The sequence below is a fragment of the Nerophis lumbriciformis genome, linkage group LG38 (genome assembly GCF_033978685.3).
Source record: "Nerophis lumbriciformis linkage group LG38, RoL_Nlum_v2.1, whole genome shotgun sequence".
NCBI classification, from domain to species: Eukaryota; Metazoa; Chordata; class Actinopteri; order Syngnathiformes; family Syngnathidae; genus Nerophis; species Nerophis lumbriciformis.
Window position 1 is genome coordinate 852,076 of NC_084585.2, and position 18,783 is coordinate 870,858.

Sequence of the window (18,783 nt, forward strand, 5' to 3'; positions counted from 1 at the left end):
GTGGACTTGGAGAAGGCATTCGACCGTGTACCCCGGGAAGTCCTGTGGGGAGTGCTCAGAGAGTATGGGGGAACGGACTGTCTTATTGTGGCGGTTCGCTCCCTGTATAATCAGTGTCAGAGCTTGGTCCGCATTGCCGGCAGTAAGTCGGACCCGTTTCCAGTGAGGGTTGGACTCCGCCAGGGCTGCCCTTTGTCACCCATTCTGTTCATAACCTTTATGGACAGAATTTCTAGGCGCAGTCAAGGCGTTGAGGGTATCTGGTTTGGTGGCTGCAGGATTAGGTCTCTGCTTTTTGCAGATGATGTGGTCCTGATGGCTTCATCTGGCCAAGATCTTCAGCTCTCACTGGATCGGTTCGCAGCCGAGTGTGAAGCGACTGGGATGGGAATCAGCACCTCCAAATCTGAGTCCATGGTTCTCGCCCGGAAAAGGGTGGAGTGCCATCTCCGGGTTAGGGAGGAGATCTTGCCCCAAGTTGAGGAGTTCAAGTACCTCGGAGTCTTGTTCACGAGTGAGGGAAGAGTGGATCGTGAGATCGACAGGCGGATCGGTGCGGCATCTTCAGTAATGCGGACATTGTATCGATCCGTTGTGGTGAAGAAGGAGCTGAGCCGGAAGGCAAAGCTCTCGATTTACCGGTCGATCTACGTTCCCATCCTCACCTATGGTCATGAGCTTTGGGTCATGACCGAAAGGACAAGATCACGGGTACAAGCGGCCGAAATGAGTTTCCTCCGCCGGGTGGCGGGGCTCTCCCTTAGAGATAGGGTGAGAAGCTCTGTCATCCGGGGGGAGCTCAAAGTAAAGCCGCTGCTCCTCCACATGGAGAGGAGCCAGATGAGGTGGTTCGGGCATCTGGTCAGGATGCCACCCGAACGCTTCCCTCGGGAGGTGTTTCGGGCACGTCCGACCGGTAGGAGGCCACGGGGAAGACCCAGGACACGTTGGGAAGACTATGTCTCCTGGCTGGCCTGGGAACGCCTCAGGATCCCCCGGGAGGAGCTGGACGAAGTGGCTGGGGAGAGGGAAGTCTGGGCTTCCCTGCTTAAGCTGCTGCCCCCGCGACCCGACCTCGGATAAGCGGAAGAAGATGGATAGATGGATGGATGGATATATATATATATATATATATATATATATGAAATACTTGACTTGGTGAATTCTAGCTGTAAATATACTCCTCCCCTTTTAGCCACGCCCCGACCACGCCCCCCTCTACCCCGACCAGGGTTAGGGGCGTTTTTTTTTTTTTTTATACTCATATTATCAGCACAAAAAACATTTCCTGTTCTCTTCCCTGCTTTCTTGTCACATTAACCCGCCAATGGTTAGCCGCGAGCATGTTGGGGTGTCTTACCGAGCTGGTGGGCCCTCCTGAGGCTGGACAGCGAGGCGTTGAGTCGGGCACATTCCTCCTCGCTAGCGCCGAACTTTTGAAGGAGTTCGCACACTCGTTGCTCGCTCATGTCCAGCAGACCCTCCAGAGTCACCTCGCCCGGGCTCATGTCCTGTTCAGAACACACACGCACCAAAAACAAAAAACATAAATGTTTACATGCGCTAAAACAATGGGAAATATGATGGGCTTAAAATATACACCCATCCAAATGATGAGAATCAGGTGTCCTAATCACTTGGCCCGACCACAGGTGTATAAAACCAAGCACTTAGGCATGGAGACTGTTTCTACAAACAGGAACTGTCATAGGATGCCACCTGTGCAACAAATCCAGTCATGAAATGTCCTCGCTTCTAAATATTCCAAAGTCAACTGTTGGCTTTATTATAAGAAAAGTGAAGAGTTTGGGAACAACAGCAACTCGGCCACCAAGTAGTAGGCCACGTAAACTGACAGAGAGGGCTCAGCGGATGCTGAAGCGCATAGTGCGAAGACTTTCTGCACAGTCAGTTACTACAGAGCTCCAAACTTCATGTGACCTTCCAATTAGCCCACGTACAGTACGCAGAGAGCTTCATGGAATGGGTTTTCATGGGCGAGCAGCTGCATCTAAGCCATACATCACCAAGTCCAATGCAAAGCGTGGGATGCAGGGGTGTAAAGCACGTCACCACTGGACTCTAGAGAAGTGGAGTCATACTTGCCAACCTTGAGACCTCCGATTTTGGGAGGTGGGGGGGGCGTGGTTGGGGGCGTGGTTAAGATATATATATATAAGAAATACTTGACTTTCAGTGAATTCTAGCTATATATATATATTTTATTACATATATATATATATATATATATATACATATATATATATATATATATATATATATATATATATATATATATATATATATATATATATATATATGTATATATATATATATATATATATGTATATATATATAAAAGAAATACTTGAATTTCAGTGTTCATTTATTTACACATATACACACACATAACACTCATCTACTCATTGTTGAGTTAAGGGTTGAATTGTCCATCCTTGTTCTATTCTCTATCACTATTTCAGAACACACACATTATACAAATATACATTATAAAATCAATAAGAAAACGGAAGCTCTAATTTGGGAGTCTGAATTAGGATCAGAAGTTCCTATAAAAACATTGCGTACTCACGTCGCCTTTTTGTATTGGTTACTGCAGCTGTGCACTGGATTCATTCACAAATACAAACTACAACTCACAAACACTTTAGAGTTAGGCTCCACCATCAGAATGTGTACTTAAACTTATAAAGATCACATGGATATTATTCAGTGAGTTGATTCACCAAAACTAACCTGTTATACAGGAGGAAAAAGCACACAGGACGTTTCAATTGTTCACAGACTGGTCGCACTCATCAGAATGACAAGACACTTCCGGTCTGCAGGTGATAGCATTCAATTGGGAAGAAACGCCGTACTGCCCCCTACTGACCAATGTGAATACTGATAAATGTGTAATGACAGCTCCAAAAACAAATTCAAACCACAAAATAAAATAAATAAATCAACACAAAAATGTGACACATTATGGGTGGGTCACATATGCATGTACAGTAGATGGCAGTATTGTCCTGTTTAAAAGTGTCACAACATTGCTGTTTACGGCAGACGAACTGCTTTATGGTAGACGGAAACTTGACTGCTGTTGTTGTGTGTTGTTACCGCGCTGGGAGGACGTTAATGAAACTGCCTAACAATAAACCCACATAAGAAACCAAGAACTCGCCCTCCATCATTAGCTGTTTATATTGTGGGAAAGCGGACGTGTGAACAGGCTGTCAACACGTCACTCAGGTCTGCATGGAGCTGGAGGGGGCGTGGCCTCTAGCTCCGCCTGAATTTCGGGAGATTTTCGGAAGAAAATTTGCCCCGGGAGGTTTTCGGGAGAGGCGCTGAATTTCGGGAGTCTCCCGGAAAATCCGGGAGGGTTGGCAAGTATGAGTGGAGTTCTCTGGAGTGATGAACCACGCTTTTCCATCTGGCAATCTGATGGACCAGTCTGAGTTTGGAGGTTGCCAGGAGAACACTACATTTCGGACTGCATTGTGCCGGGTGTGAAATTTGGTGGAGGAGGAATTATGGTGTGGGGTTGTTTTTCAGGAGTTGGGCTTGGCCCCTTAGTTCCAGTGAAAGGAACTTTGAATGCTCCAGGATACCAACACATTTTGGACAATTCCATGCTCCCAACCTTGTGGGAACAGTTTGGAGTGGGCCCCTTCCTCTTCCAACATGACCAGTGCACAGAGCAAGGTCCATGAAGACATGGATGAATGACTCAAGATGATCCCATGTTGGCCCCACTATGGACTTGACTCTCACACTATTATGTTAGATCCACTATGGACTGAACTCTCACAATATTATGTTAGATCCACTATGGACTGGACTCTCTCACAATATTATGTTAGATCCACTATGGACTGGACTTTCACTATTATGTTAGATCCACTATGGACTGGACTCTCACTATTATGTTAGATCCACTATGGACTGGACTTTCACAATATTATTTTAGATCCACTATGGACTGGACTCTCACTATTATGTTAGATCCACTATGGACTGGACTCTCACACTATTATGTTAGATCCACTATGGACTGGACTCTCACACTATTATGTTAGATCCACTATGGACTGGACTCTCACACCATTATGTTAAATCCACTATGGACTGGACTCTCACACTATTATGTTAGATCCACTATGGACTGGACTCTCACACTATTATGTTAGATCCCCTATAGACTGGACTCTCACTATTATGTTAGATCCACTATGGACTGGACTCTCACACTATTATGTTAGATCCACTATGGACTGGACTTTCACAATATTATGTTAGATCCACTATGGACTGGACTCTCACACTATTTTGTTAGATCCACTATGGACTGGACTCTCACACTATTATGTTAGATCCACTATGGACTGGACTCTCACACTATTATGTTAGATCCACTATGGACTGGACTCTCACACTATTATGTTAGATCCACTATGGACTGGACTCTCACACTATTATGTTAGATCCACTATGGACTGGACTCTCACACTCTTATGTTAGATCCACTATGGACTGGACTCTCACTATTATGTTAGATCCACTATGGACTGGACTTTCACACTATTATGTTAGATCCACTATGGACTGGACTTTCACACTATTATGTTAGATCCACTATGGACTGGACTCTCACACTATTAACTAGATCCACTCGACGCCCATTGCACCGGTCGCCCATGGGGGGGGGGGTCCCCACATCTGCGGTCCCCTCCGAGGTTTCTCATTGTCATCCCATTGGGTTGAGTTTTTCCTTGCCCTGATGTGGGATCTGAACCGAGGATGTCGTTGTGGCTTTTGCAGCCCTTTGAGACACTTGTGATTTGGGGCTTCATAAATAAACTTTGATTGATTGACTTATGCTAGTTGGGGGCTATTGAATCACAGGAGATGGACGCCGATTCAGTAGCTGGTACTGTTGCTGCTTGAGCAAGGCAGTGAACTTTCCTACTTTGATGCCATCCTTTTCACTGCTCCCCTAAACAAACAAGTACCAGTCCTACGAAACAGGCTCGTTGGCGTTTGACGTGTCAGAATGGCTGAACGGTCTATGTCGCTACGTTCAGGTTGTAGTCAAATCTGTAGGCGTGGGTTCAAAAACCACTTCTGACACATTTATGCCGACAGTTTGTTCTAAGACGTGCCAAAACAGAAGCTGAGCACCAATTCTAGTCGACAGATGTTCACCCTGAACAACAGGACGTTTAAAGCAGCGTTTCTCAAAGTGTGGGGCGCGCCCCACTGGTGGGGAATAGAGACATGACAGGTGGGGCGCGAGGAACGGGAGAAAATTTCACTTTAAATTTTTTTTTTAATTATTATATTTTTAGATTATTTTTTTTACTATGCTTTCATTTTCTATACACACTGTAAATCACTTTGTGATTCTGTCTGTGAAATCCGCTATATAAATAAATGGAAATTACCGGTACTTATTTTTACTGTAGGCTTTATATTTCTCGGTAGGAGCGAAAGTTTGACAGACATAGCAACAGTAACTAATGGGGGCGGGGCTAAGCGGAACAAACTTTCGAGCGGATGGGTAGCAGGCTAATGTGTGGATCACAATTACACAAATACCGTATTTTCCGCACTATAAGGCGCACCTAAAAACCACAAATTTTCTCAAAAGCTGACAGTGCGCCTTATAACCCGGTGCGCTTTATTACGATTAATTTTCATAAAGTTTCGATCTCGCAACTTCGGTAAACAGCCGCCATCTTTTTTCCCGGTAGAACAGGAAGCGCTTCTTCTTCTACGCAAGCAACCGCCAAGGAAAGCACCCGCCCCCATAGAACAGGAAGCGCTTCACCCGCCCCCATAGAACAGGAAGCGCTTCACCCGCCCCCGGAAGAAGAAGAAAAAACGCGCGGATATCACCGTACGTTTCATTTCCTGTTTACATCTGTAAAGACCACAAAATGGCTCCTACTAAGCGATCCGGTTCATAAAAAGACGCAATCTCTCCATCCGCACACGGATTACTACCGTATTTCACAGCTGATATTCCTGTGAACCGCACTGTGGAACGGGAGCACGTACGGTGAATATTCGCACCACAGGGAATGAGAAGTCATCCTTCACTGTGGTTCTAGCTTGCCATGCTAACTTCCACTCATGGTGATATTCAAAAGGAAGACCTTGCCAAAAGAGACCTTTCCAGCCGGCGTCATCATAAAAGCTAACTCGAAGGGATGGATGGATGAAGAAAAGATGAGCGAGTGGTTAAGGGAAGTTTACGCGAAGAGGCCGGGTGGCTTTTTTCACACAGCTCCGAAGGCGAACACACCTTCACTAAGACGGGCAGATAGCGCCGGTCGACATACGCCAACATCTGCCAGTGGATCGTAAATGCCTGGGCAGATAGTTTCGGTCACAACTGTGGTCCGAGCTTTCCGGAAGGCAGGATTCACAGAACTGCTGCACAACAACAGCGACACTGAATCCGATGACTTCGACGAGGCGGAGCCGGCCATTTTTGGATCCCACGCTTGCGCAACTTTTCAATTCGGACACCGAAGACGAAGAATTCGAAGGATTTACGAATGAAGAATAACTTCAGAAGGTGAGCGCTATGTTTATTTTGTGTGTTGTGACATTAACGTTCGAGCAACATTATGTTGCTATTTATTGCTCTACACCATTTTGAATTTTACTATGTTTGTGATTGCACATTTGCGTACATTTTGGGACAGAGTTGTTAGAACGCTGGTTTTCAATATATTTTTAAAGTTTGACTGAACTATCTGACTGTTTTTTTGACATTCACTTTAGCGCAGCGTTTTTTTGACATTCACTTTAGCGCAGCGTAGGCGCGGCTTATAGTCCGGGGCGGCTTATTGGTGGACAAAATTATGAAATATGTAATTCATAGAAGGTGCGGCTAATAATCCGGTGCGCCTTATAGTGCGGAAAATACGGTATATACATTTGTGACTCACACCTCAAAGGTCGTCGAGCCAGAGCCAGCGCCTGCAGAGAAACAAAAATGTGACGGGCACACACTGTGTCATTCACCGGGAAGCACTCGCGTCAAGGCAGCTCAGCCCCGAACTCAATGAGGTTTTAACATGTTGTGAGCGCGGTAAATTTGATCAAAACACGACCACTGAAAGCGCGACTGTTCTCTGCACTGTGTGAGGAAATGGGAGCTGATCATACAGCCGTGCTGTTTCACAGTGAAGCAAGGTGGCTCTCCCGGGGGAAAGTGCTGTCACTTGCCCTGTCTTGCCAAATGCATAGCTCCTCCTTTTTTTTTTTGCAAAGATTGCAAAGTGGCACTTTTATTGTATTTATTATTGAACTTGATGCAAGTTATTTGATTTATTATTGAACTTGATGCAAGTTATAACACTTTTTTTGATTTATTATTGAACTTGATGCAAGTTATAACACTTTTTTTGTTTTATTATTGAACTTGATGCAAGTTATTGGATTTATTATTGAACTTGATGCAAGTTATAACACTTTTATTTGATTTATTATTGAACTTGATGCAAGTTATAACACTTTTTTTTATTATTGAACTTGATGCAAGTTATAACACTTTTGTTTTATTTATTATTGAACTTGATGCAAGTTATAACACTTTTTTGGATTTATTATTGAACTTGATGCAAGTTATTTGATTTATTATTGAACTTGATGCAAGTTATAACACTTTTTTTGATTTATTATTGAACGTGATGCAAGTTATAACACTTTTTGATTTATTATTGAACTTGATGCAAGTTATAACACTTTTTTTTATTTATTATTGAACTTGATGCAAGTTATAACACTTTTATTTGATTTATTATTGAACTTGATGCAAGTTATAACACTTTTTTGATTTATTATTGAACGTGATGCAAGTTATAACACTTTTTTTGATTTATTATTGAACTTGATGCAAGTTATAACAGTTTTTTTTATTTATTATTGAACGTGATGCAAGTTATAACACTTTTTTTGATTTATTATTGAACTTGATGCAAGTTATAACACTTTTGTTTTATTTATTATTGAACTTGATGGAAGTTATTTTATTTATTATTGAACTTGATGCAAGTTATACCACAGCTGCACAGTTATTTTATTTATTATTGAACTGAATGTTATTTTATGTTATTGAGTTTGAATGTATACAACTTGATGTTCAATAAATTTGAAAATGTTAAAGCTTGGCATTAGCACTCTGTTGGGGCGATGGGGGCAGGTGGGGCTTGAAAACTCCCCCTTGTCCAAAGTGGGGGATGACAAAAAAAGTTTGAGAACCACTGGTTCAAAGTGTCATTCACTGTTACTCCCCCCAAAAACTGATTTGCAGAGTTTTAATCCAAGCTAGGGACCACAGAAGAAAAAACTATTCTTTACTCCTTGAGCACCCTAAAACCCTAACACCCTAGACCAGGGGTCAGCAACCCGCGGCTCTAGAGCCACATGCGGCTCTTTAGTGGCGCCCTGGTGGCTCCATGGAGCTTTTTCAAAAATGTATGGAAATGGAAAAAAAAATGGGGACAAACACGATACAAACCTTCCTAATTGTCCACTGTTTAATATTGTTGTGCTTCACTGATGAGAGTATTTGGTGAGCGCCGTTTTGTCCTACTAATTTCAGCGACCCTTGAACTCACCGTTGCGTGGTCTGTGACTCAACAGTTTGTTTACATGCATAACTTTCTCCGACGATGCCACAGAAAGACGTATTTTACGTCACTCCTTCTTTGTCTCATTTTGTCCACCAAACGTTTTATACTGTGCTTGAATGCACAAAAGTGAGCTTTGTTGATGTTATCGTCTTGTTATGGAGTGCTAATCAGGAATATTTGGTCACTGCATGACTGCAAGCTAATCCATGCTAACATGCTATTTAGGCTAGCTGTATGTACATATTGCATCATTATGCCTCGTTGGTAGGTATATTTGATATCATTTAATTTCCTTTACTTATGTCCTCTGTGTATTTAGTTTATTTGTGTTTCATGACACATTATTTGTATGTAATATTGGCTACATTTCTGATTGTTGTTTGTGCGCCATGTTGTTCCAGACCACAGCAAACATTACCCAGCTTGCAAAGATTGTAATAAATCCATCAGAAGAAGACGGCCTGCCGTTTCCTTAAACTTGGACACACATATCTATACCTTTGTCATTTCCAGGAGTTATCTCACCCTCTGAAAAGTTTTAATAATGTTTTCCAATGTTGTAAAAATGTGCAGAATAAATATTACATTTCAACATTTCTGTCAACGAAGATTTGCCTGCGACACATATTCATTTTGATAGTAGGTTAATATAGACACTTAGATCATGTGTTGCCATCATTATAACACTTAAATAAGTATTTTAATTTCTTGCGGCTCCAGACTGATTACTTTTTTGTATTTGTGGTTCAATATGGCTCTTTCAACATTTTGGGTTGCCGACCCCTGCCCTAGACTAACACCCTCCCCCCACCACATCCCACCTCCCCGGATTGTAATTAATCAAATGTAAATAATCAAATGTATATACTTGTTCTTATGCTTTCTGAACTCACTATGTTCTCTGCTCGCTGTACATATCCTACCAAGTCAGACCTACACTGTTTCTCTGATGATATAATTGTTGATGACTGAAGTGCTGATATCAACCAAACCAAATAAATCCATGTTGGAACCACATACCCTTTGGTGTAAAAATGTTAGGTGTCATGCTCAAAAGAACATCAACAGTTCAGAGTGTGAGCATGTTCTAAAACGTGTTTAGGACCTTTAGGGGCATACTTCAGACCCATTTGTTCACATCCAATTGCTGGGTTGCAATCATGTGACCGAGAGGCACTTCCGGGTTTCAGGCAATGGTCTAGAGCAGTGTTTGTCAACCACTGTTCCGCGCGTGAGATACAGTCTGGTGTGCCGTGGGAGATGATCTAATTTCACCTATTTGGGTTAAAAATATTTTTTGCAAACCAGGAATTATAGTCTGCAAATGATGTGTTGTTGTTGAGTGTCGGTGCTGTCTAGAGCTCGGCAGAGTAACCCTGTAATACTCTTCCATATCAGTAGGTGGCAGCAGGTAGCTAATTGCTTTGTAGATGTCGGAAACAGCGGGAGGCAGCGTGCAGGTAAAAAGGTGTCTAATGCTTAAACCAAAAATAAACAAAAGGTGAGTGCCGCTAAGAAAAGGCATTGAAGTTTAGGGAAGGCTATGCAGAACGAAACTAAGACTGAACTGGCTACAAAGTAAACAAAAAGCGAATGCTGGACGACAGCAAAGACTTACTGCGGAGCAACGACGGCGTCCACGATGTACATCCGAACATGACATGACAATCAATAATGTCCCCGCAAAGAAGGATAAAAACAAATGAAATATTCTTGATTGCTAAAACAAAGTAGATGCGGGAAATATCGCTCAAAGGAAGACATGAAACTGCTACAGGAAAATACCAAAAAAAGAGAAAAAGCCACCAAAGAAGGAGCGCAGGACAAGAACTAAAACACTACACACAGTAACACACCACAAAACTCCAAATAAGTCACGGTGTGATGTGACAGGACATGACAGTACACCTACTTTGAGACAAGAGCTACATTGATGCATGCTTGGTTATGGTTTGAAATCATATCCAACAATTGCGACAACAACTTTTTACTGTCAACTGAGTTTCGTTTTTTAAAGATTTCTGTTGGTGGTGTGCCTCTGGATTTTTTCAACGCAAAAAATGTACCTTGGCTCAAAAAAGGTTGAAAAACACTGGTATAATTGTTAACGGTTTTTAGGGGGTCTCCATAGGGTTGTGAGCAAAGAGACACACTGCATAACTTCTACAAATGTACTCACTTTAAAATACAACTATCCAGTTTCTGGTGCAGGTTGAAGTTTAGGGAAGGCTATGCAGAACGAAACTAAGACTGAACTGGCTACAAAGTAAACAAAAACCGAATGCTGGACGACAGCAAAGACTTACTGTGGAGCAACGACGGCGTCCACGATGTACATCCGAACATGACATGACAATCAATAATGTCCCCGCAAAGAAGGATAAAAACAAATGAAATATTATTGATTGCTAAAACAAAGTAGATGCTGGAAATATCGCTCAAAGGAAGACATGAAACTGCTACAGGAAATTACCAAAAAAAGAGAAAAAGCCACCAAAATAGTAGCGCAGGACAAGAACTAAAACACTACACACAGGAAAATATAAAAAAAAACTCCAAATAAATCAAGGTGTGATGTGACAGGTCGTGACAGTACACCTACTTTGAGACAAGAGCTATATTGATGCATAGTTGGTTATGTCAAGACTTGATCCTGGGTGTTTGCTTTTCCGGGATGCAACGGAAAGTTGGCTCGGGCGAGCCGGGAATGTAAGTACATGATTTATTTAATTTTATCAAAAAAAACTAAAAACGCGCACAATGGCGGAGAAACAACTTGGCTATGAAAACAAATACTTGCACAAAGGCAGAAACTATGAACAATTAAACAAAAACACTAACTGTGGTATTAATAAAGAAAACTTACTTGGCATGGACAAAAGAAGCAGCATGAACGATGGACATGAAAAAAGTGTCAGGAATGTGCAGAGCATAAATGTGGGATGTCGTCAGAACGACAAACTGAAAACAATGAACTTAAATACTATAGACATGATTAGTGAAAGCAGGTGCGTCACTCAAAACGTGAAACAGGTGCGTGACGTGACAGGTGAAAACTAATGGTTGCTATGGTGACAAAACAAAACAAAAGTGCACAAAAAGTCCAAAAACAAAACCGAACATGACTAAAACAAAACATGATCACACAGACATGACAGGTTATGGTTTAAAGTCATATCCAACAACTGCGACGACGACTTTTTACTGTCAACTGAGTTTCGTTTTTTAATGATTTCTGCTGGTGGTGTGCCTCCGCATTTTTTCAACGCAAAAAATGTGCTTTAGCTCAAAAAAGGTTGAAAAACACTGGTCTAGAGTCCCATTAGACTACAGTTTGTATACCTGAATCAGTGCAAATTTGGGCGTATTTTGAAAAGTTTCCAGGAAAATATATAAGCGATTATTAAAAAATATTTAAAATGGGATGGAGTTGATTTTATACACTCTTACAAAAATAATTTTTTAGAAACATGTAAATCATTCATCATCATCAAGACGTTGCTGCTCGCTACCAATTCATTTCATTTGACACTGTCACGACTGGGACTGTGGCGTGGTTTGTTCTCCCGAGGTGCAAAAGATTTGGACCATACGTGGCGTGAAGGGGAGTACATGATTTATTTAAACACTATAACTACAAAAACAAAGGATCAAACAAAAGGCGCGCACAGGGGCGGAAGTACAAAACTTGACTATAAACACAAAACTTGCACAAAGGCAGAAACTATGAACAATTAAACAAAACTTGCAAACTATGGCATGAATAAAGAAAACTTACTTGGATGAAAAAACGGCATGAAAAAGCGCAGCAAGGGTCTTAAGGGTGTGTGGAGAGTGTGCTGAAGCATAAATGCGGGATGTCACCAGAAAGACAAACTGAAAACAATGAACTTAAATACTACAGACATGATTAACGAAAACAGGTGCGTGACTCAAAGCGTGAAACAGGTGCGTGACGTGACAGGTGAAAACTAATGGTTGCTATGGTGACAAAAACAAAAAGTGCACAAAAAGTCCAAAAACGAAACCGAACATGACTAAAACAAAACATGATCACACAGACATGACAGACACTCACAGTATTTGTCGAAGAAAAGATTGGACACACATGTCTTTACATCTGAGGGGCTCTACAAATATCTATCTAAGTAATGATCTACCCAGTGGCCTAGTGGTTAGAGTGTCCGCCCTGAGATTGGTAGGTTGTGAGTTCAAACCCTGGCCGAGTCATACCAAAGACTATAAAAATGGGAGCCATTACCTCCCTGCTTGGCACTCAGCATCAAGGGTTGGAATTGGGGGTTAAATCACCAAAAATTATTCCTGGGCGCGGCCACCGCTGCTGCCCATTGCTCCCCTCACCTCCCAGGGGGTGAAAAAGGGTGATGGGTCAAATGCAGAGGACACATTTCATTGGTATTTTACTTTACCATCAGTGTGTGAATGTGTGTGTGAATGGGTAAATGTGGAAGTAGTGTCAAAGCGCTTTGAGTACCTTGAAGGTAGAAAAGCGCTATACAAGTACAACCCATTTATCATTTATTTATTTATTTATTATTTACTGTTGCTCAATTATTTTCCACTCCATGCCTTAAGCAAACTGTTTTATTCAAACAATTTTATAATAACTGTAGAGTAAACAACATATGTACATGAATTAATTAATAATTAACTAAATGAAGTGGAAGTGGATTGGTAATTGATTTTTTTCTTGCGACCCCTAGTGGCCACAGAAATTCATTAAGTTAAGTTCATGACGCAGTAAATTGAATGATGCGGACACATTTGTTACTGGATATGCTTCTGCGTCGTATGTGTAAGTAATACGCAACTATATTTATTTGGTATTTGGTTCTATTGACAAATGTGCTGTTTTAGACTGCAATATTGTTGAAATAAGGACACTTATTACTTATGTCTAGCTTGTGTGCTATTGTGTGCTTAGCTGCTGTGTAACTGCCAGCCCCTTGTGGCTTATAGCCTACCATATTTACCGTTTGTAAATGAGTTCTAGAAAATAAAAAGACCGACCTTGTGTGTTTATTGGAGGATATTTACAGTAGGGAAGGGATTCATATGGCCCCATTCCTGGGTGGAAGAAGGGAGTTAATCTTTTTGGAGAAATAGTCGTAAAATGTTCTCATTCTTAGGCTCCACCATAAACACGTGTCACGAACCAGGACAATTTATTGTACTGGAGCAGGGATGTCAAACTGGTTCTCATTGAGGGCCACATGGCAGTTATGTCTGCCATCAGAGGGTCGCTGGTAATAGCAAATAATGTATGAATTTGCCTCTGGATATCATATTATAAATATTTTAAGTAGACTGTCGATTTTACAGTAAAAACTTTATGTTTACAACATTTTACAGTAAATGGTAAAACAGTACCACTGATTTTTGGGAGGGTTTTACAGAAAAAGCTGGCAGCTTATTTGCCAGAATTTTTGTGTTAAATTGGTTTTTACAACATTATGTTGTTAATGGGAAAACAGTATGTGAGGAGGCGTGGCCTGCAGCCCTGCAACAAGGCGGGGTGTGCCGGGGGACGGCTCCGAGATCGGCGACAGGTGCGTAGATGGCCCACCTGGGCGCAGTTGTCTGATCACCTGTCACTCTACATAAAGACAGCAGCCGAGAAGGACGTGGTGGGAGAAGTTGGAGCTGATGAGAGAGAACCCGAGCACGAGCAAGAGCGAGACGGAGACGGAGACGCGGAAGGCTGAAAATCAACCCAAAGAGCGCGACTGTCACCAGAGGCAAGTGCTGAAAAGCAGAAGGGCAAGAAAAGAAGAGTTTATTGCAAAATAAACAAAATCTCAAAACTGCCACGCCTGTCATGTCCGTCATTGGTGGTCCGAGGAACCCGGCGGTGCGAGTCCTCCACACAGTACAAGTTCTTTTTTTTTATTCTGGCAACTTAGCTGCCAGTTTTTCTATGTAGCGTCTTTCCATTTACAGTAATACACCGTTAAAAACAACAACCGTAGGTTTTACAGTCAAAAACTGGCGGTTCAGTCAACAGAATTTTAACGCAAAAAACTGCAGTAGTTTTTTTCAATTTACAGTAATAAGCTGTAAAGAACGTAATTTTCATGGGTAGTGTTGCGTTGGACCAGTTGTTCCTCCCAGGAAATTCAAGTTGCTGGTCACTCCCAAGCTCTTTTATGACACGTAAAGCTGAGTAGAAGAACCACCAGAGACAGAATAGGTATTTTGTAATTTTATTTCCAAAGCCTTTGGAAATAAACTTGAGACCAAATCCCGTACCGAAGCGCTCACTCGCACAGCTAAATTGGTCTAACTTTTCATACGGCAAAACTTCTTCTTTTATCTCGTCTCTCTTGCCCCCACCCTCCTTGTCCCTTTCTCCACAGCTGGGCAAAGGGAAAGATAAGAGAAATAATTTATTACAACTCCCCCCTTTCTCCCAGCTCACTCCAGGTCCCTTTTGTTTATTATCTAAAGTCGGTTTTAGACGAGAAGCAGAGAAGATCTCCTCCTTGACATTCTCAAAAGTTGGCACACAGTATTTAAAGACAACCAAAAGATAAGAAATAAAGACATATGACTATGGTTTAAAAGAAGTAACACACAAATATGGATATATCTAATTATCTGCCTCCGTCAGTAGTTTGCTGTAAAGTTAAGTATTTTTATTTAGACAAAAACATGTTTGGAAAGTATGATAATATATGTTGCAATATTGGCTACTATTAAAGTTTAAAAAGGTGTGCAATTTCAAGCAGTACATATATTTTCAAAATGGAAAAAAAGTACATAGCATTTAGTGAGAACATATTAAGTACTTTATTGACACATATCATTTCCAGGTGTTTGCGGCCCAGATAAAACGATGTCGCGAGCCAGATCCGGCCCCCGGGCCTTGAGTTTGACACCTGTGTACTTAGAATATAGTGCAAGGACATACTTGCCAACCCTCCCGGATTTTCCGGGAGACTCCCGAAATTCAGCGCCTCTCCCGAAAACCTCCCGGGACAAATTTTCTCCCGAAAATCTCCCGAAATTCAGGCGGAGCTGGAGGCCACGCCCCCTCCAGCTCCATGCGGACCTGAGTGACGTGTTGACAGCCTGTTCACAACATTGCCGTAAACAGCAATGTTGTGACACTTTTAAACAGGACAATACTGCCATCTACTGTACATGCATATGTGACCCACCCATAATGTGTCACATTTTTGTGTTGATTTATTTATTTTATTTTGTGGTTTGAATTCGTTTTTGGAGCTGTCATTCCACATTTATCAGTATTCACATTGGTCAGTAGGGGGCAGTAGGGCGTTTCTTCCCAATTGAATGCTATCACCTGCAGACCGGAAGTGTCTTGTCATTCTGATGAGAGCGACCAGTCTGTGAACAATTGAAACGTCCTGTGTGCTTTTTCCTCCTGTATAACAGGTTAGTTTTGGTGAATCAACTCACTGAATAATATCCATGTGATCTTTATAAGTTTAAGTACACATTCTGATGTTGGAGCCTAACTCTAAAGTGTTTGTGAGTTGTAGTTTGTATTTGTGAATGAATCCAGTGCACAGCTGCAGTAATCAATACAAAAAGGCGACGTGAGTACGCAATGTTTATATAGGATCTTCTGATCCTAAGTCAGACTCCCAAATTAGAGCTCCCGTTTTCTTATTGATTTTATAATGTATATTTGTATAATGTGTGTGTTCTGAAATAGTGACAGAGAATAGAACAAGGATGGCCAATTCAACCCTTAACTCAACAATGAGTAGATGAGTGTTATGTGTGTGTAAATGTGTAAATAAATGAACACTGAAATTCAAGTATTTCTTTATATATATATATATATATATATATATATATATATATATATATATATATATATATATATATATATATATATATATATATATATATATATAAAGAAATACTTGAATGTCTTAATAAGGTTATCCAAAAAATAGTGCTCGATACCGTAGTAGAGCGCAATATATGTTTCATGAGGGGGGGGTTCCCTCAATCATCAGGAGATTTTAATGGGAGCATTCCCATACCATGGTTTATATAGGGCACAGAGTGGGTGGGTACAGGCTGGCGTAGGGGCGTGGTGATTGGCTCATGTGTTACCTAGGAGGTGTTTCCGTCTGTGGCGGCATGCTGTTACAATTTCGCTGCGCTTGTTGAGGGATGACAGGTCTGGACGGTAAATAATAAACAGTTTCTCTTTCAAGCATAGGTTGCATCTGTATCTCCCATACAGCAAAAACATCTCAACTAACATTGGACACAAATTCCTCAATCTGATTGACAAACACTTTCCCAAAGACAACATCCTAAGAAAAGTATTCAACAAGAACAACATTAAATTGAGCTACAGCTGTATGAACAATATACGACAAATCATCTCAAACCACAACAAAACAATTGCAAATGAGCCGTCGGCCCCCGGACAGAGTGACTCCAAAACCAACAAAGGCTGTAACTGTCGAAAGAAACCTGATTGCCCTCTCAACGGGGGGTGCTTACAAACATTAGTTTTCTACCAATCTAAGGTAATACGCAAGGACATTAACACATCCGACACATATGTAGGATTAACCGAGGGAGAATTCAAAACCACACATACATATATATATATATATATATATATATATATATATATATATATATATATATATATATAGCTAGAATTCACTGAAAGTCAAGTATTTCTTATATATATATATATATATATATATATATATATATATATATATATATATATATATATATCTTAACCACGCCCCCAACCACGCCCCCCACCCCCCACCTCCCGAAATCGGAGGTCTCAAGGTTGGCAAGTATGTGCAAGGATGTTAAAAATGTGTCCCATTCATTTTGGCCCTCGACATATTCTTCAAACCACAAAAAATATTAGACCATTACACAGAAAATAAAGAAATAGCTCGTGAAATGTTGCCGTAATAACTAGTGAGACAGCGGCCTCTGCTGGATTCACAGCTGCACGGCATCGAACCACTTTCTGTTTATGTTGCTATTAAAAAAGCCAAATCATTCACATTTTAAAGCAAAGAACGGAAACACTGTAAATGTAACAAACAAGTCATATGTTTAAACATTACTATAGAAACCAACTTCCTGTTGGCCACCTGACCCTGGTTTGACTCACCTGCGTGACCTCTTTCCTCAGGTTGACGATGCGGAACCAGTGGCCAAGGCGAGGGAAGTCCTCCAGCTCGGCGCATCGCTCCTCTAAGGCCACTTTGCACTTGCAGGACAGCTGGCGGCTGAAGTACTTGACCAGCTTCCCCTGGGACACAGAGACAGAACATATGTGGTCCGAGTCCTTTATAACGCTTCGGACAACATCAGCTGGAAAGGTTTTACCAATCTAACGTCTGACCTCGGCTGTCACGCTGCAAGCCACATTCGCCATTACAATAGTGTTTCCCTTTTTAAATGGAAACCAGCATTTAAAAATATTAATATTTTAAATAGCACAAATTTTATTTTTTCTAAGACCAAAAAATATGTAGGAATATATAAAGAAATTAAAGCTGCAAGCAGCGATGGACGGGACCGACTTTGAGGGCTCATAAAATCCAAACCGGAGCAGTAATTAAAACTCTTTCATCAAATTTTAATCAGAAGGGTTCAATCTCTCTCCTGTGCTAATTTGAAGCCAACACGACAAACGCGCTCATAGGAGATAATGTTTGAAAAAAGGTGATTGTTTTTACACAACTTTTGTTTTGAAGGGGGAATTGAAAACTTCCTGCTGATTTTTGCTGGGGGTTGTCAGTGTATGAAATATAGGACTAAGTGAGACCTACATAGAGGTTTTTGTTCCATGTCTCTACGACAGGGGTGCTCATTACGTCGATCGCGATCTACCGGTTGATCTCGGAGGGTGTGTCAGTCGATCACCAGCCAGGCATTAAAAAAATTGTCCTAAAAATGAGCGATCATAAATCTTCACTATGACGTCACTTTCGTCACTTGATTGACATTCATGGCACCCGGGGGTCTTCTGAGACGACGCTGGCTGCTGCCAGCTCATTAAAATTACCGACTGGAAGGCGAGAAACACTTTATTTCAACAGACTCTGGCGCCGTACCTGTCGTCAAAACTCCAAAGACC

General features: G+C 41.4%; 1 protein-coding gene across 3 annotated transcripts in view; it reads right to left on the reverse strand.

The window, feature by feature from the left end:
* LOC133577244 (kinase suppressor of Ras 2-like) overlaps positions 1–18,783 on the reverse strand; it is a 303,350-nt gene that overhangs the window by 266,389 nt on the left and 18,178 nt on the right. For all 3 annotated transcript variants that reach the window (XM_061930914.2, XM_061930922.2, XM_061930905.2), the window contains exons 2-3: positions 17,812–17,952; positions 1,361–1,511 (exon numbers count right to left, since the gene is read on the reverse strand). In XM_061930914.2, coding sequence (XP_061786898.1) covers positions 1,361–1,511; positions 17,812–17,952 — 292 coding nt within the window. The remainder of the gene's footprint in view (positions 1–1,360; positions 1,512–17,811; positions 17,953–18,783) is intronic.